General features: G+C 40.5%; 1 protein-coding gene across 1 annotated transcript in view; it reads right to left on the bottom strand.

Moving 5' to 3' along the window:
* Positions 1-14,940, bottom strand: part of dnah9 (dynein, axonemal, heavy chain 9) — a 164,070-nt gene that overhangs the window by 18,593 nt on the left and 130,537 nt on the right. The window contains exons 70-74 of the mRNA XM_084938413.1: positions 14,528-14,655; positions 10,575-10,802; positions 7,810-8,001; positions 7,490-7,681; positions 202-372 (exon numbers count right to left, since the gene is read on the bottom strand). Of these exons, the coding sequence (XP_084794539.1) occupies positions 202-372; positions 7,490-7,681; positions 7,810-8,001; positions 10,575-10,802; positions 14,528-14,655 (911 nt within the window). The remainder of the gene's footprint in view (positions 1-201; positions 373-7,489; positions 7,682-7,809; positions 8,002-10,574; positions 10,803-14,527; positions 14,656-14,940) is intronic.

The raw sequence follows: 14,940 nt of genomic DNA, 5'->3' as shown, positions 1-14,940 counted from the left end.
ACAGTCCTTGACTTTTATTTATTAGCTTAATTTGCCGATGGTTCAATAGGACTGCGATGCGTCAAGCTGACAGTGGATTTTCAGAGCACTATCTTATGGTTCCCAATGCAACCTAATTACTAATAACTGCATTTAAATACAAAGGTACTTTGCAAACTTTGCCTATCTCACTAAACTGTAAAAAACAAATTAAGCATTTACCTTCTCTTCACACGTCGTCCCGCTTCCCTCACCCACTCCTCTGTCCCTCGGCTGCATTTCCAGGACAGTGCGGAAAAGTGTCTCTGAGGTTTGTGTAAGGAAGCCAATCTCAGCATTGGGATGAAGGCCATACAAATAAGGGGACTCAGGAGGAAGGTTGTCATCGATGTACTGGAGCAGGAAAAAGTCAGAACTTTATCAGAATCAGTCAGAAAGTATTGTTTTCTTTTAAGATTAAGTAACCCTAATTTACACTTAGATTCCTTTTCATTCTTTTGTATATAACAAAATGGAAATTTGCAACTCAATTGCTTCCTGTCTAGAAAGTACCATCACTTTTTTCTCCACTCTGGTGTTTCTTTTGAAGTACTGCTGACAAAGGACAAGAATGGAGCCATATAAATGGTGAGATATTTCTGGGGGAGATTCAAACACTCTGGATCAATTGACAGACTGTTAATGACCATAACAAGGGAAAGGAAATGTGACATTTTCCATCTGCTGGTCCATAATGAATATCAATATGCTTTTAAGTCAGTACAGATGAAAGTGAAAACTCAACTGAAAAGGGGGGCTTTTGTGGGGCACTTAAATAAAAAAAAAGTTCTTCTAATCAAGTCCTGATGAAAGTCTTGATGGAAAATATACTGGCCTTTAATACAGAAACACTTTGTAGTCAGCTGTTTTGAGATAGCCTCAGTACTTTTTGGCTAACATTTACTCACCGAGTACACCTGTATGTTGTTGAAAGTGGAGGAGAACTGCTGACTCGCTGGCTTTTTCTTTGTGCTTGTTCCACCTGTCTCCTCTCTTAAATATACAGTAGGTTTGTTTTAGACGGTAGGAGATGGCCCAACAGACCTCCAAGAACACAAAGGTCTTTAAAGCCTTTGTTCTTTGGACAAATTTAAACAGCTAAAAACTCAGTTACCACCACCTAGTCAGGCTAACTGCAAAAAAACTCTCCACTCCACTGTGGGAGTCCCCTGTGCTCTTGTGCTCACAAGAGCAATGACAATTCGTGGTTCACATGCAGTAAATGTGAACTGCATAAATGCTGAAGGGAAATGTCACGCTGGTTTGTGCCGTCAAAGACTGAAGATAAATTCTATAGCAACCTGAACATACTTGGCCTTGCTTGTGTAGTTTGTAGGATTTTACCCTATCAATAGAGTTTAGTGTTAAATGACAAGTAACAGACAGGAAACATGGTGAGGTCAAGTGAGGGGAAGCAGTAACGTGATAATGCTTGGAGCTGTCACAGTCTGGTTTCATCATGTCCATGTCAACATTATTAACAGTGATCACACAGGGAATGGGCAAATGTACAATATGTTGCAAGTTTATTCGAAGAGTCTTAAATGTGTAACTAAGATAGCACTGCAGTGACCCAGTAAAAGAATTCCTGGGTTTAATCTGAGTCATATAAAGAATTTGACTGAAGAATATTAACATCATTACAGTTTTCCAAAGCTTACCATTTTCTCTGTATGCGGATTAACATTATAACGTCATCAAATTGTTAAACTTCTGATTTTTCAGAACAAGGTTGGATTGTTTGGATCCGTGGAGTTAAACCTTGCGTTTGGATTGTAACTCCAAAAATAAAATAAAAGAACGGAATGTACAATATCTGTTATTTATGTTGCTTGTAAAGTTGTGTTTGTGTTATTCCACAGCATGGCCTGGGATACTTTGCAAAATAATACGTTTACATTGTGAACCTTAAGAGCAGCCCACAAAGGACGCTATTAGAAGTGACCGGAGGCTATAGGAGATCAACGATATTCAGTGAGTTCAAGCGACAACAATCAAAATAACTGCTTTTTCAATATTTCCTATAACACAAAGCCAAGCGCAAAATTAAAAAAGCAACAACACACAGACCTGTGGCCATGATCGCTCTTAGTTTTGTGGTTGTTATGATGGTGATTTTACATCAGTTTTTAAACCTCAAATGTGTTTCTGAAGTTGAAAATATACAAAACTGTTTGGTCTGCATACAGTGTTGGATATCAGATCATTTTCAGCTTGGTCCTCCAGATCTTTGGAAACTGTTGCAAACACAGGAGTGCCTTTTATTATTCGATTTGCAGGACAGAGGTTTGGTTCCTGTTTTAATCATTGGAGAAACATCAGTAAACTCTGATTCATTGCATCAAAATCTGAGATTGAGATTGTTATTCATGGTTTCATTTCATCTTGCCTTGATTGCTGTAACTCAATTTAAAATTGTCACAATAAAACCTCCCTGGATGTCTGTGCAGGTTCTCAGTCATCCAGATCCTGGTAATCTAAAGAGCCACACCCTTTTTCACATGTCAGCTCATGTGATGAGGAACATGATCAATAGTGGGTCAACGACTCTCTTAACAGACAACTCCTGCTAGGGCTAAAATATCTGGGACTCTACACCATTAACTGATGAAGCCTCTCGGATAAGAGGTGAAATTTATTCAAAAAACTTGACAAGTCCAGTTGGTTTTTATTTCCAAGCTCCTTAGATTACCTCCCATGTCACACCTCCACTGATGTCACTGCACTGGCTCCCCATCAAATTCAAAATTCAATTTAAAGTTGTGGTTTTCACCTGCATGGCCTCTGCATGGTGAATCACCAATGAACTCTGACAGCCATATGTCACCAGCACGACTCTATGGTCTTCTGATCAGAGGCTCGTTATCCAAACTAAAAAGCAAAGGTGACAGAACCTTTGCAGGTGTAGCTTCCACACTGTGGAACTCTGTGGCCTCCAATCTATGAACTGTGAGTTCAGTGGGCCTGTTTGAAAATAGATTGAAGAATTATCTTTTTAAACTGGCACATTTAATGTAGCATTTTACTTTATTTTAACTTTTTAAAATGTGTTTATTTCAGCTTCATTTTCTATCTGATGTGCTGATTTAACCTTTTTGGTCTTATGTCTGTATTTTGTTGGTTTTATTTGATGTGAGGCAGCTTGTGATTTGTCTCATGAAAGATGTTATGTGTTATGTTATCTGTTATAGTTCAGCCTATGAACAACTGTTTTATGGCCCATTTACAGTTTACGGTTTGTGTTTCTATCCTTCTGTGAAATTAATCACCATTTAGATAATTCAATTCAATTCAATTCAATTCAATTTTATTTATATAGCGCCAAATCACAACAAAAGTCGCCTCAAGGCGCTTCATAGATACAGAGAAAAACCCAACAATCATATGACCCCCTATGAGCAAGCACTTTGGCGACAGTGGGAAGGAAAAACTCCCTTTTAACAGGAAGAAACCTCCGGCAGAACCAGGCTCAGGGAGGGGCGGCCATCTGCTGCGACCGGTTGGGGTGAGAGAAGGAAGACAGGATAAAAGACATGCTGTGGAAGAGAGACAGAGGTTAATAACAGATATGATTCAATGCAGAGAGGTCTATTAATACATAGTGAGTGAGAAAGGTGACTGGAAAGGAAAAACTCAATGCATCATGGGAATCCCCCGGCAGCCTACGTCTATTGCAGCATAACTAAGGGAGGATTCAGGGTCACCTGGTCCAGCCCTAACTATATGCTTTAGCAAAAAGGAAAGTTTTAAGCCTAATCTTAAAAGTAGAGATAGTTTCTGTCTCCCGAATCCAAACTGGAAGCTGGTTCCACAGAAGAGGGGCCTGAAAACTGAAGGCTCTGCCTCCCATTCTACTTTTAAATACTCTAGGAACAACAAGTAGGCCTGCAGAGCGAGAGCGAAGTGCTCTAATAGGGTGATATGGTACTACAAGGTCATTAAGATAAGATGGGGCCTGATTATTTAAGACCTTGTATGTGAGGAGCAGGATTTTGAATTCAATTCTGGACTTAACAGGAAGCCAATGAAGGGAAGCCAAAACAGGAGAAATATGCTCTCTCCTTCTAGTCCCTGTCAGTACTCTTGCTGCAGCATTTTGGATTAGCTGAAGGCTTTTCAGTGAGTTTTTAGGACATCCTGATAATAATGAATTACAGTAGTCCAGCCTGGAAGTAATAAATGCATGAACTAGTTTTTTAGCATCACTCTGAGACAGGATATTTCTAACTTTAGAGATGTTGCGCAAATGGAGGAAAGCAGTCTTACATATTTGTTTAATATGTGCGTTGAAGGACATGTCCTGGTCAAAAATGACTCCAAGGTTCCTCACAGCGTTACTGGAGGCCAAGGTAATGCCATCCAGAGTATGAATCTGGTTAGATACCATATTTCTAAGATTTTCAGGGCCGAGTACAATAACCTCAGTTTTATCTGAATTAAGAAGCAGAAAGTTAGCGGCCATCCAGGTCTTTATGTCTTTAAGACATTCCTGCAGTTTAACTAATTGGTGTGTGTTATCTGGCTTTATGGACAGATAGAGCTGGTTGTCATCTGCATAGCAGTGAAAATGTATGCTATGTCTTCTAATGATGCTGCCTAAGGGAAGCATGTATAATGTAAACAGAATTGGTCCTAGCACTGAACCCTGTGGAACTCCATAATTAACCTCAGTGTGTGAAGAGGACTCTCCATTTACATGCACAAATTGGAGTCTATTAGATAGATATGATACAAACCACTGCAGTGCAGTACCTGTAATACCTACAGCATGTTCTAATCGCTCTAATAGGATATTATGGTCAACAGTATCGAACGCTGCACTGAGGTCTAGCAGGACAAGCACAGAGATGAGTCCACTGTCAGAGGCCATAAGAAGATCATTTGTAACCTTCACTAAAGCTGTTTCTGTGCTGTGATGAGCTCTGAAACCTGACTGAAACTCTTCAAATAAACCATTCCCCTGCAGATGATCTGTTAGCTGTTTGACAACTACTCTTTCAAGGATTTTTGATATGAAAGGAAGGTTGGAGATTGGCCTATAATTAGCTAAGACTGCTGGGTCTAGAGATGGCTTTTTGAGTAAAGGTTTAACCACAGCCAGCTTGAAGGCCTGTGGTACATAGCCGACCATTAGAGATAGGTTGATCATATTTAAGATCAAAGAATTAATCAATGGCAGGACTTCTTTGAGCAGTTTTGTAGGAATGGGGTCTAAAAGACACGTTGATGGTTTGGAGGAAGTAATTATTGAAGTTAACTCAGAAAGATCAATTGGAGAAAAAGAGTCTAACTTAACATCAATGGTACTAAGAGTAGCTGTAGATAATATTACATCTGTGGGATGATTACTGGTAATTTTTTCTCTAATGATAAAAATTTTATTTGTGAAGAAGTTCATGAAGTCATTACTAGTTAACGTTAAAGGGATGGTTGGCTCAACAGAGCTCTGACTGTTTGTCAGCCTGGCTACAGTGCTGAAGAGAAACCTGGGGTTGTTCTTATTTTCTTCAATCAGTGATGAATAGTAAGATGTTCTGGCTTTGCGGAGGGCTTTCTTATAAAGCAGCAAACTATTTCTCCAGGCTAAATGATGATCCTCTAAATTTGTGACACGCCATTTCCTCTCCAGATTACGAGTCATCTGCTTTAGGGTACGTGTTTGAGAATTATACCACGGAGTCAGGTACTTCTGATTAGAGACCTTAGTTTTCACTGGAGCTACAGTATCCAGAGTCGTACGTAGTGAGGAGGTGAAATTCAAGACCTTGTACAACCCAAGAAATAACATAACTACCATGTGATTTATACATAATATTACTGTGTTACTGAAAAATGGAAGGTGATTACACGTATCACGCCCAAGAATGCTCGTGGGCAGGTTTATTCAGTGTAGGTGTATTCAGTTCAATTTAATGCATTCACATAGCATCTCAAGGTTACCTTAAGATGCTTTTTATTATAAACATACATATTGTAAACATACTACAATAATAGAGAAAAACAACAACAACAATTGGTTGACCCACTATGAGCAAGCAATTGTCGACAATGGGAAGGAAAAACCTTTTAGGAAGAAACCTCTGGAAGTACCAGGTTCAGGGAGGGGCAGCCATCTGTCGTGAGTGGGTGTCCCTCCCTGAGCCTCCCTGAGTGGGTCCCCAAAAGACAATGTGTATACAAACAAACTGTAATTCAATAAAGCTACCATTTCTCATTTCTTTGAATTTTACTCCTAAACTCTTTTTCTCTCCTACTGTTTTGTTGCAGCTCGTGAATTGAGTGACAAAAAATAATATTTCTATTCTATTCTAGTATAAAAGTGCATTCTAATGAACAAACCTTAGTATTAGTGCTTCTGTCATCCCTTTGGTGTGCTATTGTCCCCACCACTGTCTTGTTTTTGCTTTTTTTAAAAATTTGACCTTCAGGACTTTACTCACCTTTATTGTAATTATTTGTTCTAAAGGTAAAAAGTCAAACAGTTGCTATAAATGGTTTCCAGTATTATTGTGTTTCCAGTCGTCAGTGACCATCAGACTGTGCAGTCACCTCAAATTATTGGATTCAAATCCAATTTTCCCATGGCTTTAAAGAACCAAATAAACTGTCTCAGCATTAGTTGAATGCAGATTACCCAGTGGATCTTGGATCATTTAAGCAACACATAAACAACCTATCCTCTACTGAAGCCACAGAGGTTTGAGAAATAAGTGCTGGGACTGGACCGATGGTCAAATTAAGTCTACCATCATCAAAGGCATGCTTGAAGGACATCCATTTACATTGTGTTCTTTTACAGGAGCTGCAATTACCGACAAAAACCCTACAAAATGCTATTTTCCCAAAGTCTAGCAGCACACAGCTGTAGCTGCTGTCACCAACTGTTTTCTTATTTTACTATTTTGTTGTTTGGAAACATGCTTTGTACTGTAAGCTCAATGACCCAACTGGTTTTATTTATTCTGACTTGCATACATTTTATGTTTGATGAATTTCCCTTCTTGGTTTGCTCACATTTAACTTTGCCAGTTAGACTTACTGGCAAACAGTTTCCACCCACAGAGCAGCTCCACCTCAGAGAAATATTTATGTAACTCAAACAACAATCTGTTATGTCCCAGGGACCCATATGGGAAGCATTTTATTGTTATTGATTTAGCATTGGATTGTACTACTCCACACTGTACATGGGGAATAATGATGGTGAAAACCTTTTAATTACAGTAATTCAGTTATGGCCACATTAATCCACCATTAATTTACTGGAGGCCACATAGACGCCCCTTGGGGACACATTGAAGAATACAATCTTAATATTTTTCTTGCACTGTAAGTGGGAGATACTATGCTTTTACATGGCTGATTCCACTAGGAGTTTCTGCTTTTAATTTTCTGTTGTGTCCTTTTTGTGGCTACATTATCTTTATTTAATGTTTCATGGCCTAAATGAGTCCAGTCTTATCTGCCTCACCTGGTGGTAGCTGTTGTAGTCCATGTTTCCAGGCAAGGGGAAACCAGGTGCTAGGTACAACTCCCCCTCCATCATCTCGGGCTTAACAAACTCCTCCAGGTACGTGCGACACAGACGCCGGTCCCAGTCGTCTGTGATGTGACCACCATACATGATCTCACCGAATAGGTAGCGCAAATCATCGTACGGCACCTGGGGATTACAGAGCACGGGGATGTTGTTTTGCTGGAAAGTGGCCTTTGGTGTTTAGCTGAGGTCACCCGTGTTCGGATTTCCAATTAAGATAACAAACAGCAGGCTTTGTAAAGAAACATGTGTACCTTTGGATTTGCCTCCAGATAGTTGTAGAGGACGTTGACAGAAATGGTGAGGTCTCCGGTGTTAAAGGGGTATGATCTGTTCCAACCTTGAGGACCAAATTTCCTCCTCTCTGCCACCACCGCATGGAAGTAGCAAAGGGCAAACAAAATACTCTTAAACTCATTCTCCCTTGCGCACATTTCCAGCGTATCCTGAAACGCAAAAGAACAAAAAGCGGCATGTTCAAAGGGCATCTCGAACTGTTCGCACTGGAGTTATATCTGCATGTTACAGGTAAAAAGTTGTGGCAGATAGCCCTGTGATTTGCAATATTTTGTCAGATCCCAGCAGTGCTTCATGGTAAAAGACAGACAATGAGAAGACTAGATGGCAATAAAACCAACGATGAGATTCCCTTTTTTAATTGTCACAACTTGTCAAGCGCTTTCAGCCTTCAACTATCTCATGGGCTCATTATTCAAGACAGGCAAATAAAAAAGTGGACATAAATGGCACTGTAATCTCAGGGGGGAGAGATAGTTAAATAAGCTTGCCAATAACCCCTATGGAAATAGGAAGGCTAAATTCTCTTTATTCTAACATGTGTCACCGAGTGCTACGGTGAAGGCCTTTTCGCTTCCGCTACTGCAGTGCCCAGGGGAGCTGACTCTGACGATGCACGTGTAGATTGCACAAGCAGAGCGCAGGCTGACTACCACACTCACAAACACACACACATGCACACACCCTTTTGGAGATTTAGTTAGTATTCTGTATGGTACTCCTCTGCTCAACACAGCTGAAAGAGATGCATAGCCCCTCTATTCATGATCCGTGGACTGGAGAAAATCGACATGCTGTCCGATCGCAGAGAGACAAAGACGCATAAACACATGTCGAAGCCCTCGCACATGCAAGGGAACACAAACTTTGATATTTATGATTTGACAACAGTTTCAAGATTAACATCTAGGTATGCAAGAGTCTGAAAAAGCTGTGTAGTCTGATACTGTTAAAATGATTTCATCATTTAAATGATTAGCTTAGACAAACTAGCAGAGGCTGTTTAAAAGCTGTGATGCTGTATGCATTTGCCAGCGAATAGACCAAAAGAAAAGAAATGTCACTTCTCTGCCTTTTGCCGTGTAGATGGGCCATTACTGAGAGTTAGCCAAATATTGATTAACTTTCACTGAGTACACATGATTGGAATATTCTCTCATCCTCCCCTCAGTGGACCTCCCTGTAGCTCTGCATAAGGCAGGGCTCACAAGCATGATGCTCTTATCAGACAGATACACATCGGCAAACTAAGGATCATGGAAATTGAGCGGGAGGAAACTGAGCACTCAGGTAATGGTGCAAAGGAAGATGCATTAGCAGCAAAGCACAGAGGTAATGGTAAAGCTTAGATAGAGACTAAGAACTGATAAGGTAAAGTAAAGCTAGGAGAGGCCACTGCAGCACCCTGATCCATTCTAACTATGGGGCTGGAGAATAGTCTGGGAAAGTGATATTGTCTGGATGTGTTCCAATAACTCACACAAACATCAGCAAATGGACTTTGCTGAGGTCTGTCCTCAAGTAATCCCTCTTTCTCACAGCAGAATGTAACCAAACTTTTAGCGTTAGCATGTGCAATGATCACATCTGTCCTCTTCAGGTCAGAAGCAATTCCAGGGTGAGTGAAAGGTGAAGCTGCCATCTGCTCGCTGCAAGACTTCTGCAAATTGGCAACTTGATGAGAAATCGGGAACTGACATGTTTTGTTTCAACTGCCACTCACAGCTAAAAGGAAAATGAGCATTCAGAGGTAGGTAGCATGTAAAATCCTAGAGAATCAAGAGAATCCTCAAAAGAATAGCCTATTAAGATCCTGTGGAACGGGCACTTGAACTGCTACAAAAAATAGCTTTCTTTTCTCTAACCTCATGCTCCACTAGCGGGTGTAACTAAAAAGTTAATTAATAAAATGGTCACAGATCTCTCAGCTTTCTGTGCCAAGTTTCAATCAAATCACATTTTCTTTCTCTCTACTGGTTTACGACCCAGATTTAAGCCAGAAATACACACATTAAAAACACAGTATTACGATGCAGCCCTTTAAATCATTCCAGACACAGCACAAAGGAATCTTTCTTCATTCATTTCATTCTTATCATGTATGCTTATTTAGCTGAAGTAAAGTTAAACAGGTCTACATTTGGGGTGGCTGTATCTCAGGAGGTAGAGCAGGTCATCTACTGATCGTAAGGTTAGCGGTTTGATCCACAGCTCCTCCAGTCTGCATGCCAAGTATCTTTGGGCAAGATACTAACCCCAAGCTGCTCTCCGATGCATCCATCGGAGTATGAATGTTAGCTAGGAAGCACTAAAAGCTTAGAAGAAAGTGATTGGGTGAATGTGGTATGTTGTATAAAGTGCTATATAAGAATCAAATTTTAATTGGCACATCCAGCTGCCCTAGACCAACATTAGTCTTATCTAGCCTTCCTTTAGCTACTACCTTTGCTTCTCTGCTGTAAGTGTGGATTTTTAGGGTAACTGCTTAAAACCACAGTCTGCTGCTTCTGAAATAAAAGTTCATAGAAAAAGAAGCTAAAGAAGGCTAAAATGTTTTTGTCTGTCTTATGATTGTCATAAATGTGTTACAATGGGCAAATAGTTTCACATAATTACACACAATGTAACCATATAAAAACCTTTTGTGCTAAGTTGCTTTCCAATGGTGAAGCGTAGGTAGGTAATAAAGGTGGAGCAGGTATTAAACCTGTAGGTGTGTTACCTGGTTGAAGTTGTCGAGGGCCTTGTGCAGGTTTGCGTGCATGCCAGTAGGTGGTTCATTGGTGATCTTGATGGAGGTCTCCAGGATACCCTGGGTGATGATGTGGCCCTCGCGGGTTGATGAGGGCTCTGCACTAATAAACACTCTGAAATTTTCATGGCTTCCATCTCCGTACTGCTCCAGAAGTTTCTCAAGGGTGCCCAGCCAACGAGCCACGAGGTGGATGTTCTACAAGGGCAAAGCCTGCTGTTAATCTGGCTCATTTTTATGCAAATCAATTTTGCTTTTTTAAGTGTAGAAAACGCAGTCTACACGGAGGTGAAGACTACAAAAGTCTGGGCTTTAATGGAGCGCACACAATACTTTAATACTCTGCTTGATGCTAATGCATCAAATATTGCCTATTTATGTATATATGTTGTAATAACAACTAGCAAAAGGACCAATTAAAATGTTTCATATTCCTCTCGCTTCACCGTGACTTTGATGTGGCACCAAATTAAATGGTACATAGCACATGAAACCCATTTCTAGGTTGCTGACATTAAACGACCGTTCTCTGGCTTTACTTTACCATGACGTTTCTGCAATAACATCGCTCGGCGCGGTGCGGGCAGCAGGGCTGACTTGTACTATCACACAAGCATGGATGAGCTCAATTTTCCATCTCAACTGTCCTAACACTTACAGGATATCCCGTGAATGATAAGGAGTCAGCCAAACCCCCCAGATCTCACCACGCAGCACTGCCCATTCCCTAAATCTAATTACAGCACTAATAACTCCAGTCATTAATTCATAAGCCTCTTTACTTTCTCATTTCCCTTTGCACTCCACATTTAATCTTCCTTACGATGGCTGAAGTTTCCAAACGATGGGACACAGAAGGGAGCGGAACGTCGATTTTAGGGGGAGTCATTGAAAAATACAGGAGAAGAAACTTTTACATTCTGTGAGCAAGAGTGTCCAGAAGGAGCTGGGAGCTGAGAAGGGGATAAGCTAGTTTTCTTCTCAGTGCCTTAGAGAATAATGAATGGTATACAAATGAAAAGTCTAAATTCAAGCACTTTTTCATCAAGCCAGAGTACAACCTTTCCTCTTGGCATGTAAATAGTTTGGCAATAAAGAGAGCCAACAGAAGAAGTGAGAGACTGCCTCAGAACTTGTCACTGTAATGAAACCATTCATCCTCTGGCTGCAAGGGGAAAGGAAGGGGGCGAAGAGACCGACAGACAAACAAACAAGACAGAGGGGCAGACGCGTTTTTATGGCTTTTTAATTAACTTTCAGGTGCGACATTTTTTGTTCCCCCAACGTCTTCTCGATAAGGGCCTCCCAGCCCTGGCGATGACTACGCTGATACTACATCAGAGAGTCACCTATTTACATAATAATATAAAAGTTGAATCCAAAACCCATTAGAAGAGACCACTGGCAAGGTCTTTGATGCATTGCTATCAAACACAACCTGAGGGAAGGCACAATGGCACGTCCAACTGCACACGCTGGCTCACAGACAAGCAAATAGAAACACGAGCAGGTGCCCACACATAATCTTTCTATTTTACACGTAAAAAAACCAAAAAACTTGTTGGTCAAGGAGCTGCAGCACTGCCGGGCTCCACACTGAGGAGGCGGCCCTGCGGTATCACAGCAGACTCTGAGTGACACTGGAACATCGTGAACAGGATGGAGGGACAAGCAGGACTGTCGACACACTGCAGGCACTGACAGCATGACACGCCCTTGAGACTAAATTTAAAAATAAAGGCATACATCCACCAATGCCGAAAGATACATATTTATTTAGTCTAGGGTTTGGAGGTCTTTAAAGGTTCATAAATGGTCTATTTTTATGCAACTGCTATTATCCGGGAACCTCTTTGTAGAGTAATTTGTAGAGGTCATGTGATATGTCCACAACTTGCAGAATGAGAATTCCACTGCAAATGTACTTATTTCACCTGACACAAATGTTATTCTCCTGCCTTTTTCCTGCAGGACAGTTAAAGCTGCATGTTAAACCTTATAAGAATTTGTCATCGTACAGGATCTGTATACCCATAACTACTGAAAAAAATGATCAATTTCTAGACATGGATTTCTATCTATGAAATCTTTGAAGGTGCAATATTCACCGGAAAAAACACTTCTGCAGCCAGCAGCTCCTTCCAGTTTGCCACTGTATTGTAAAGACTACAAAATGTCACTTAAGATGCGTCACCCTTAACTTAAAAAAACATGCATGCATCATATTCTAAATGTAGCTGTAATTGTTTTTTATTTATTGCCATCTTTGTAAGACTTCATGACTGTAATATGAGAAATTTGTCATTGTGGGATTTATGAATCATTTCTTTCAGAAGTGAGGGGAGGACATCGTGATGAAATCTTTTCATCCAACTGTCTGCCCTCCAGAGACTTTTTTCTGTCACCAGCTCAAAATGGGTGGTTTTAAGATTAACAGTGGCATTCGAAACAGACCAGCAAGTTCTGGCCACTCGATTTTGGCCTCCTGGCCAATGTGAGATATTCAACTCCAATCTGCAAACACATACTCCCACCAAATGCATTGGACTGCTTTGAAGTTTCTGCTATTTTGTCTCTTGTGCCCATCTGAGAAGAAGATGCTGCTCTCCAATATAATTACCCAGCAGCAAAAGGGAATCTGCCATTAACATGATCCTGGACTGATGGAGCCAGGCCTCACAGTGGCTTAATAAAGGTGGAGTGGTGAATAGGTAGGAGGAGAACTGAGACAAGAAGGTCAAAGAGGGGGAATGAAGAGATAGCAGGTTAGCAGGAAAAGTGGGAGGATTGATAGGATGGTAGATGTGGTGGAGAAAATGATAAGACCAAAGTATCAAAGTTACTTCACAGAATGAGAGAGTGGGCAGAGGAATAGAAAAGAGAAGATGGAGAAGATACGGATGGTTTAAGCAGGAGATAGATGGGAATATGTTACCTCCCCTCCCCTCCCCTTTTTTTCTTTCCCTCCCTGGCCAGTACCATAGGGGTGGCACTTGGTAGGCAGACAAACAGACAGATAAAGCGAGTAGGAGGTTTGTTGCCAGGGGGACAAGGCCTTTTTAAGCGTATCGATCGGGATTCTTATGCAAAGGTAATTAAACAACTGCTTGTCTGTGCTATCCTGGGTCTGGAGAGGAGAGTGATGCTGTCGCAACCTTCTCTCTTTTTTTTGAAATCCAACAAGCTGTGTGAATTAAAAGAAATGGGTGTCCCACAGTGCCTGGTCTGTGGTTCATATCTGTCGATACTTCACATTAGAATTCCACCAAGGTTTCCACTTAAAATGCAAAAGCCAGCCTTGCCCTCCAGATAAGAGGAGAACAGACACCGTGGCTGTAGATATTGTACTGTATAATGCCGTGGCCCTTTCAGTTAGGAAATTTCCTTCGAAAATTAAATTCGCTTTTCCACAGAGACGAACCTTGGAGGAAAGCAAACATCCCACTGAGTATGCAATGAAAAACAAAGTGATAATATGCCTCATTCAGAACACGTACAGATAAAGGAAATGCCACATAAAATCACCCCTTGAATAGAAAATCCTTGACATAAATGAACCCTGTATTCAATTTCCAAAGAGTGTTTGTTTCTGTTTTCCGAGTGCCTACAGCATTGTATATATTACATTTGATAACAGACATATTTTTTTGTAATTTGGCACGTTTTATGTGATGTGGATGGGTTTACCACATGGGACAACTCAGTGAAAGACAAAATGTTCTAACAATTATAATGAATTGTCATTTTATACCTTTTGTGTTAGTGTTCAAACACCACAAACTATAATTGGATCTACTTGATATGATTGTTGCAATAATCTTCAGAAAACATATTGGTTGGAGTGTGAACTCACTGAATTTGTGTTGATACTCATATTTACAAATAACATCACAGTCCCTATTTCAAAAGTATATTTGCTGTACCTGTAATATGACCCAATGGCCGTTTTTAGCTGCCAAGTTGAGGGCTTGTTCAGCTATAACTTCCTGACCTTGACCCAGAGAGACATTATGGAGGTTTTTGTTGTCAAATGTGTAGCCCAGCTTCCTCCCTGAAAGAAAAAAAAGTAATTGTTTCAATAAAACTTTGGTTGCAGAAACAGTTGCAAAGACTAAAATGATAAATGCAGTCTACTGAACTGGACCGCTATTTGCTAGTCTATTAAACTCCATTTAGCATCCATCTGCATCAGAGCTTGGTCTGATTCTTTACTACCTCTCTGCACTACAGAGAGGTAGTAAAGAATCAGACCAAGCTCTGATTAACTGTTAAAGAAATAAGCCAAGAAAGTAATAAACAAACTGTGTTATTTATATGTTTAATATCTTATTAGTCT

The sequence above is a fragment of the Perissodus microlepis genome, chromosome 8 (assembly GCF_051167445.1).
Source record: "Perissodus microlepis isolate ML-2025 ecotype Zambia chromosome 8, ASM5116744v1, whole genome shotgun sequence".
NCBI classification, from domain to species: Eukaryota; Metazoa; Chordata; class Actinopteri; order Cichliformes; family Cichlidae; genus Perissodus; species Perissodus microlepis.
Note: the sequence above shows the minus strand (reverse complement) of the source record. Positions and strands in the feature narration are given on the sequence as shown.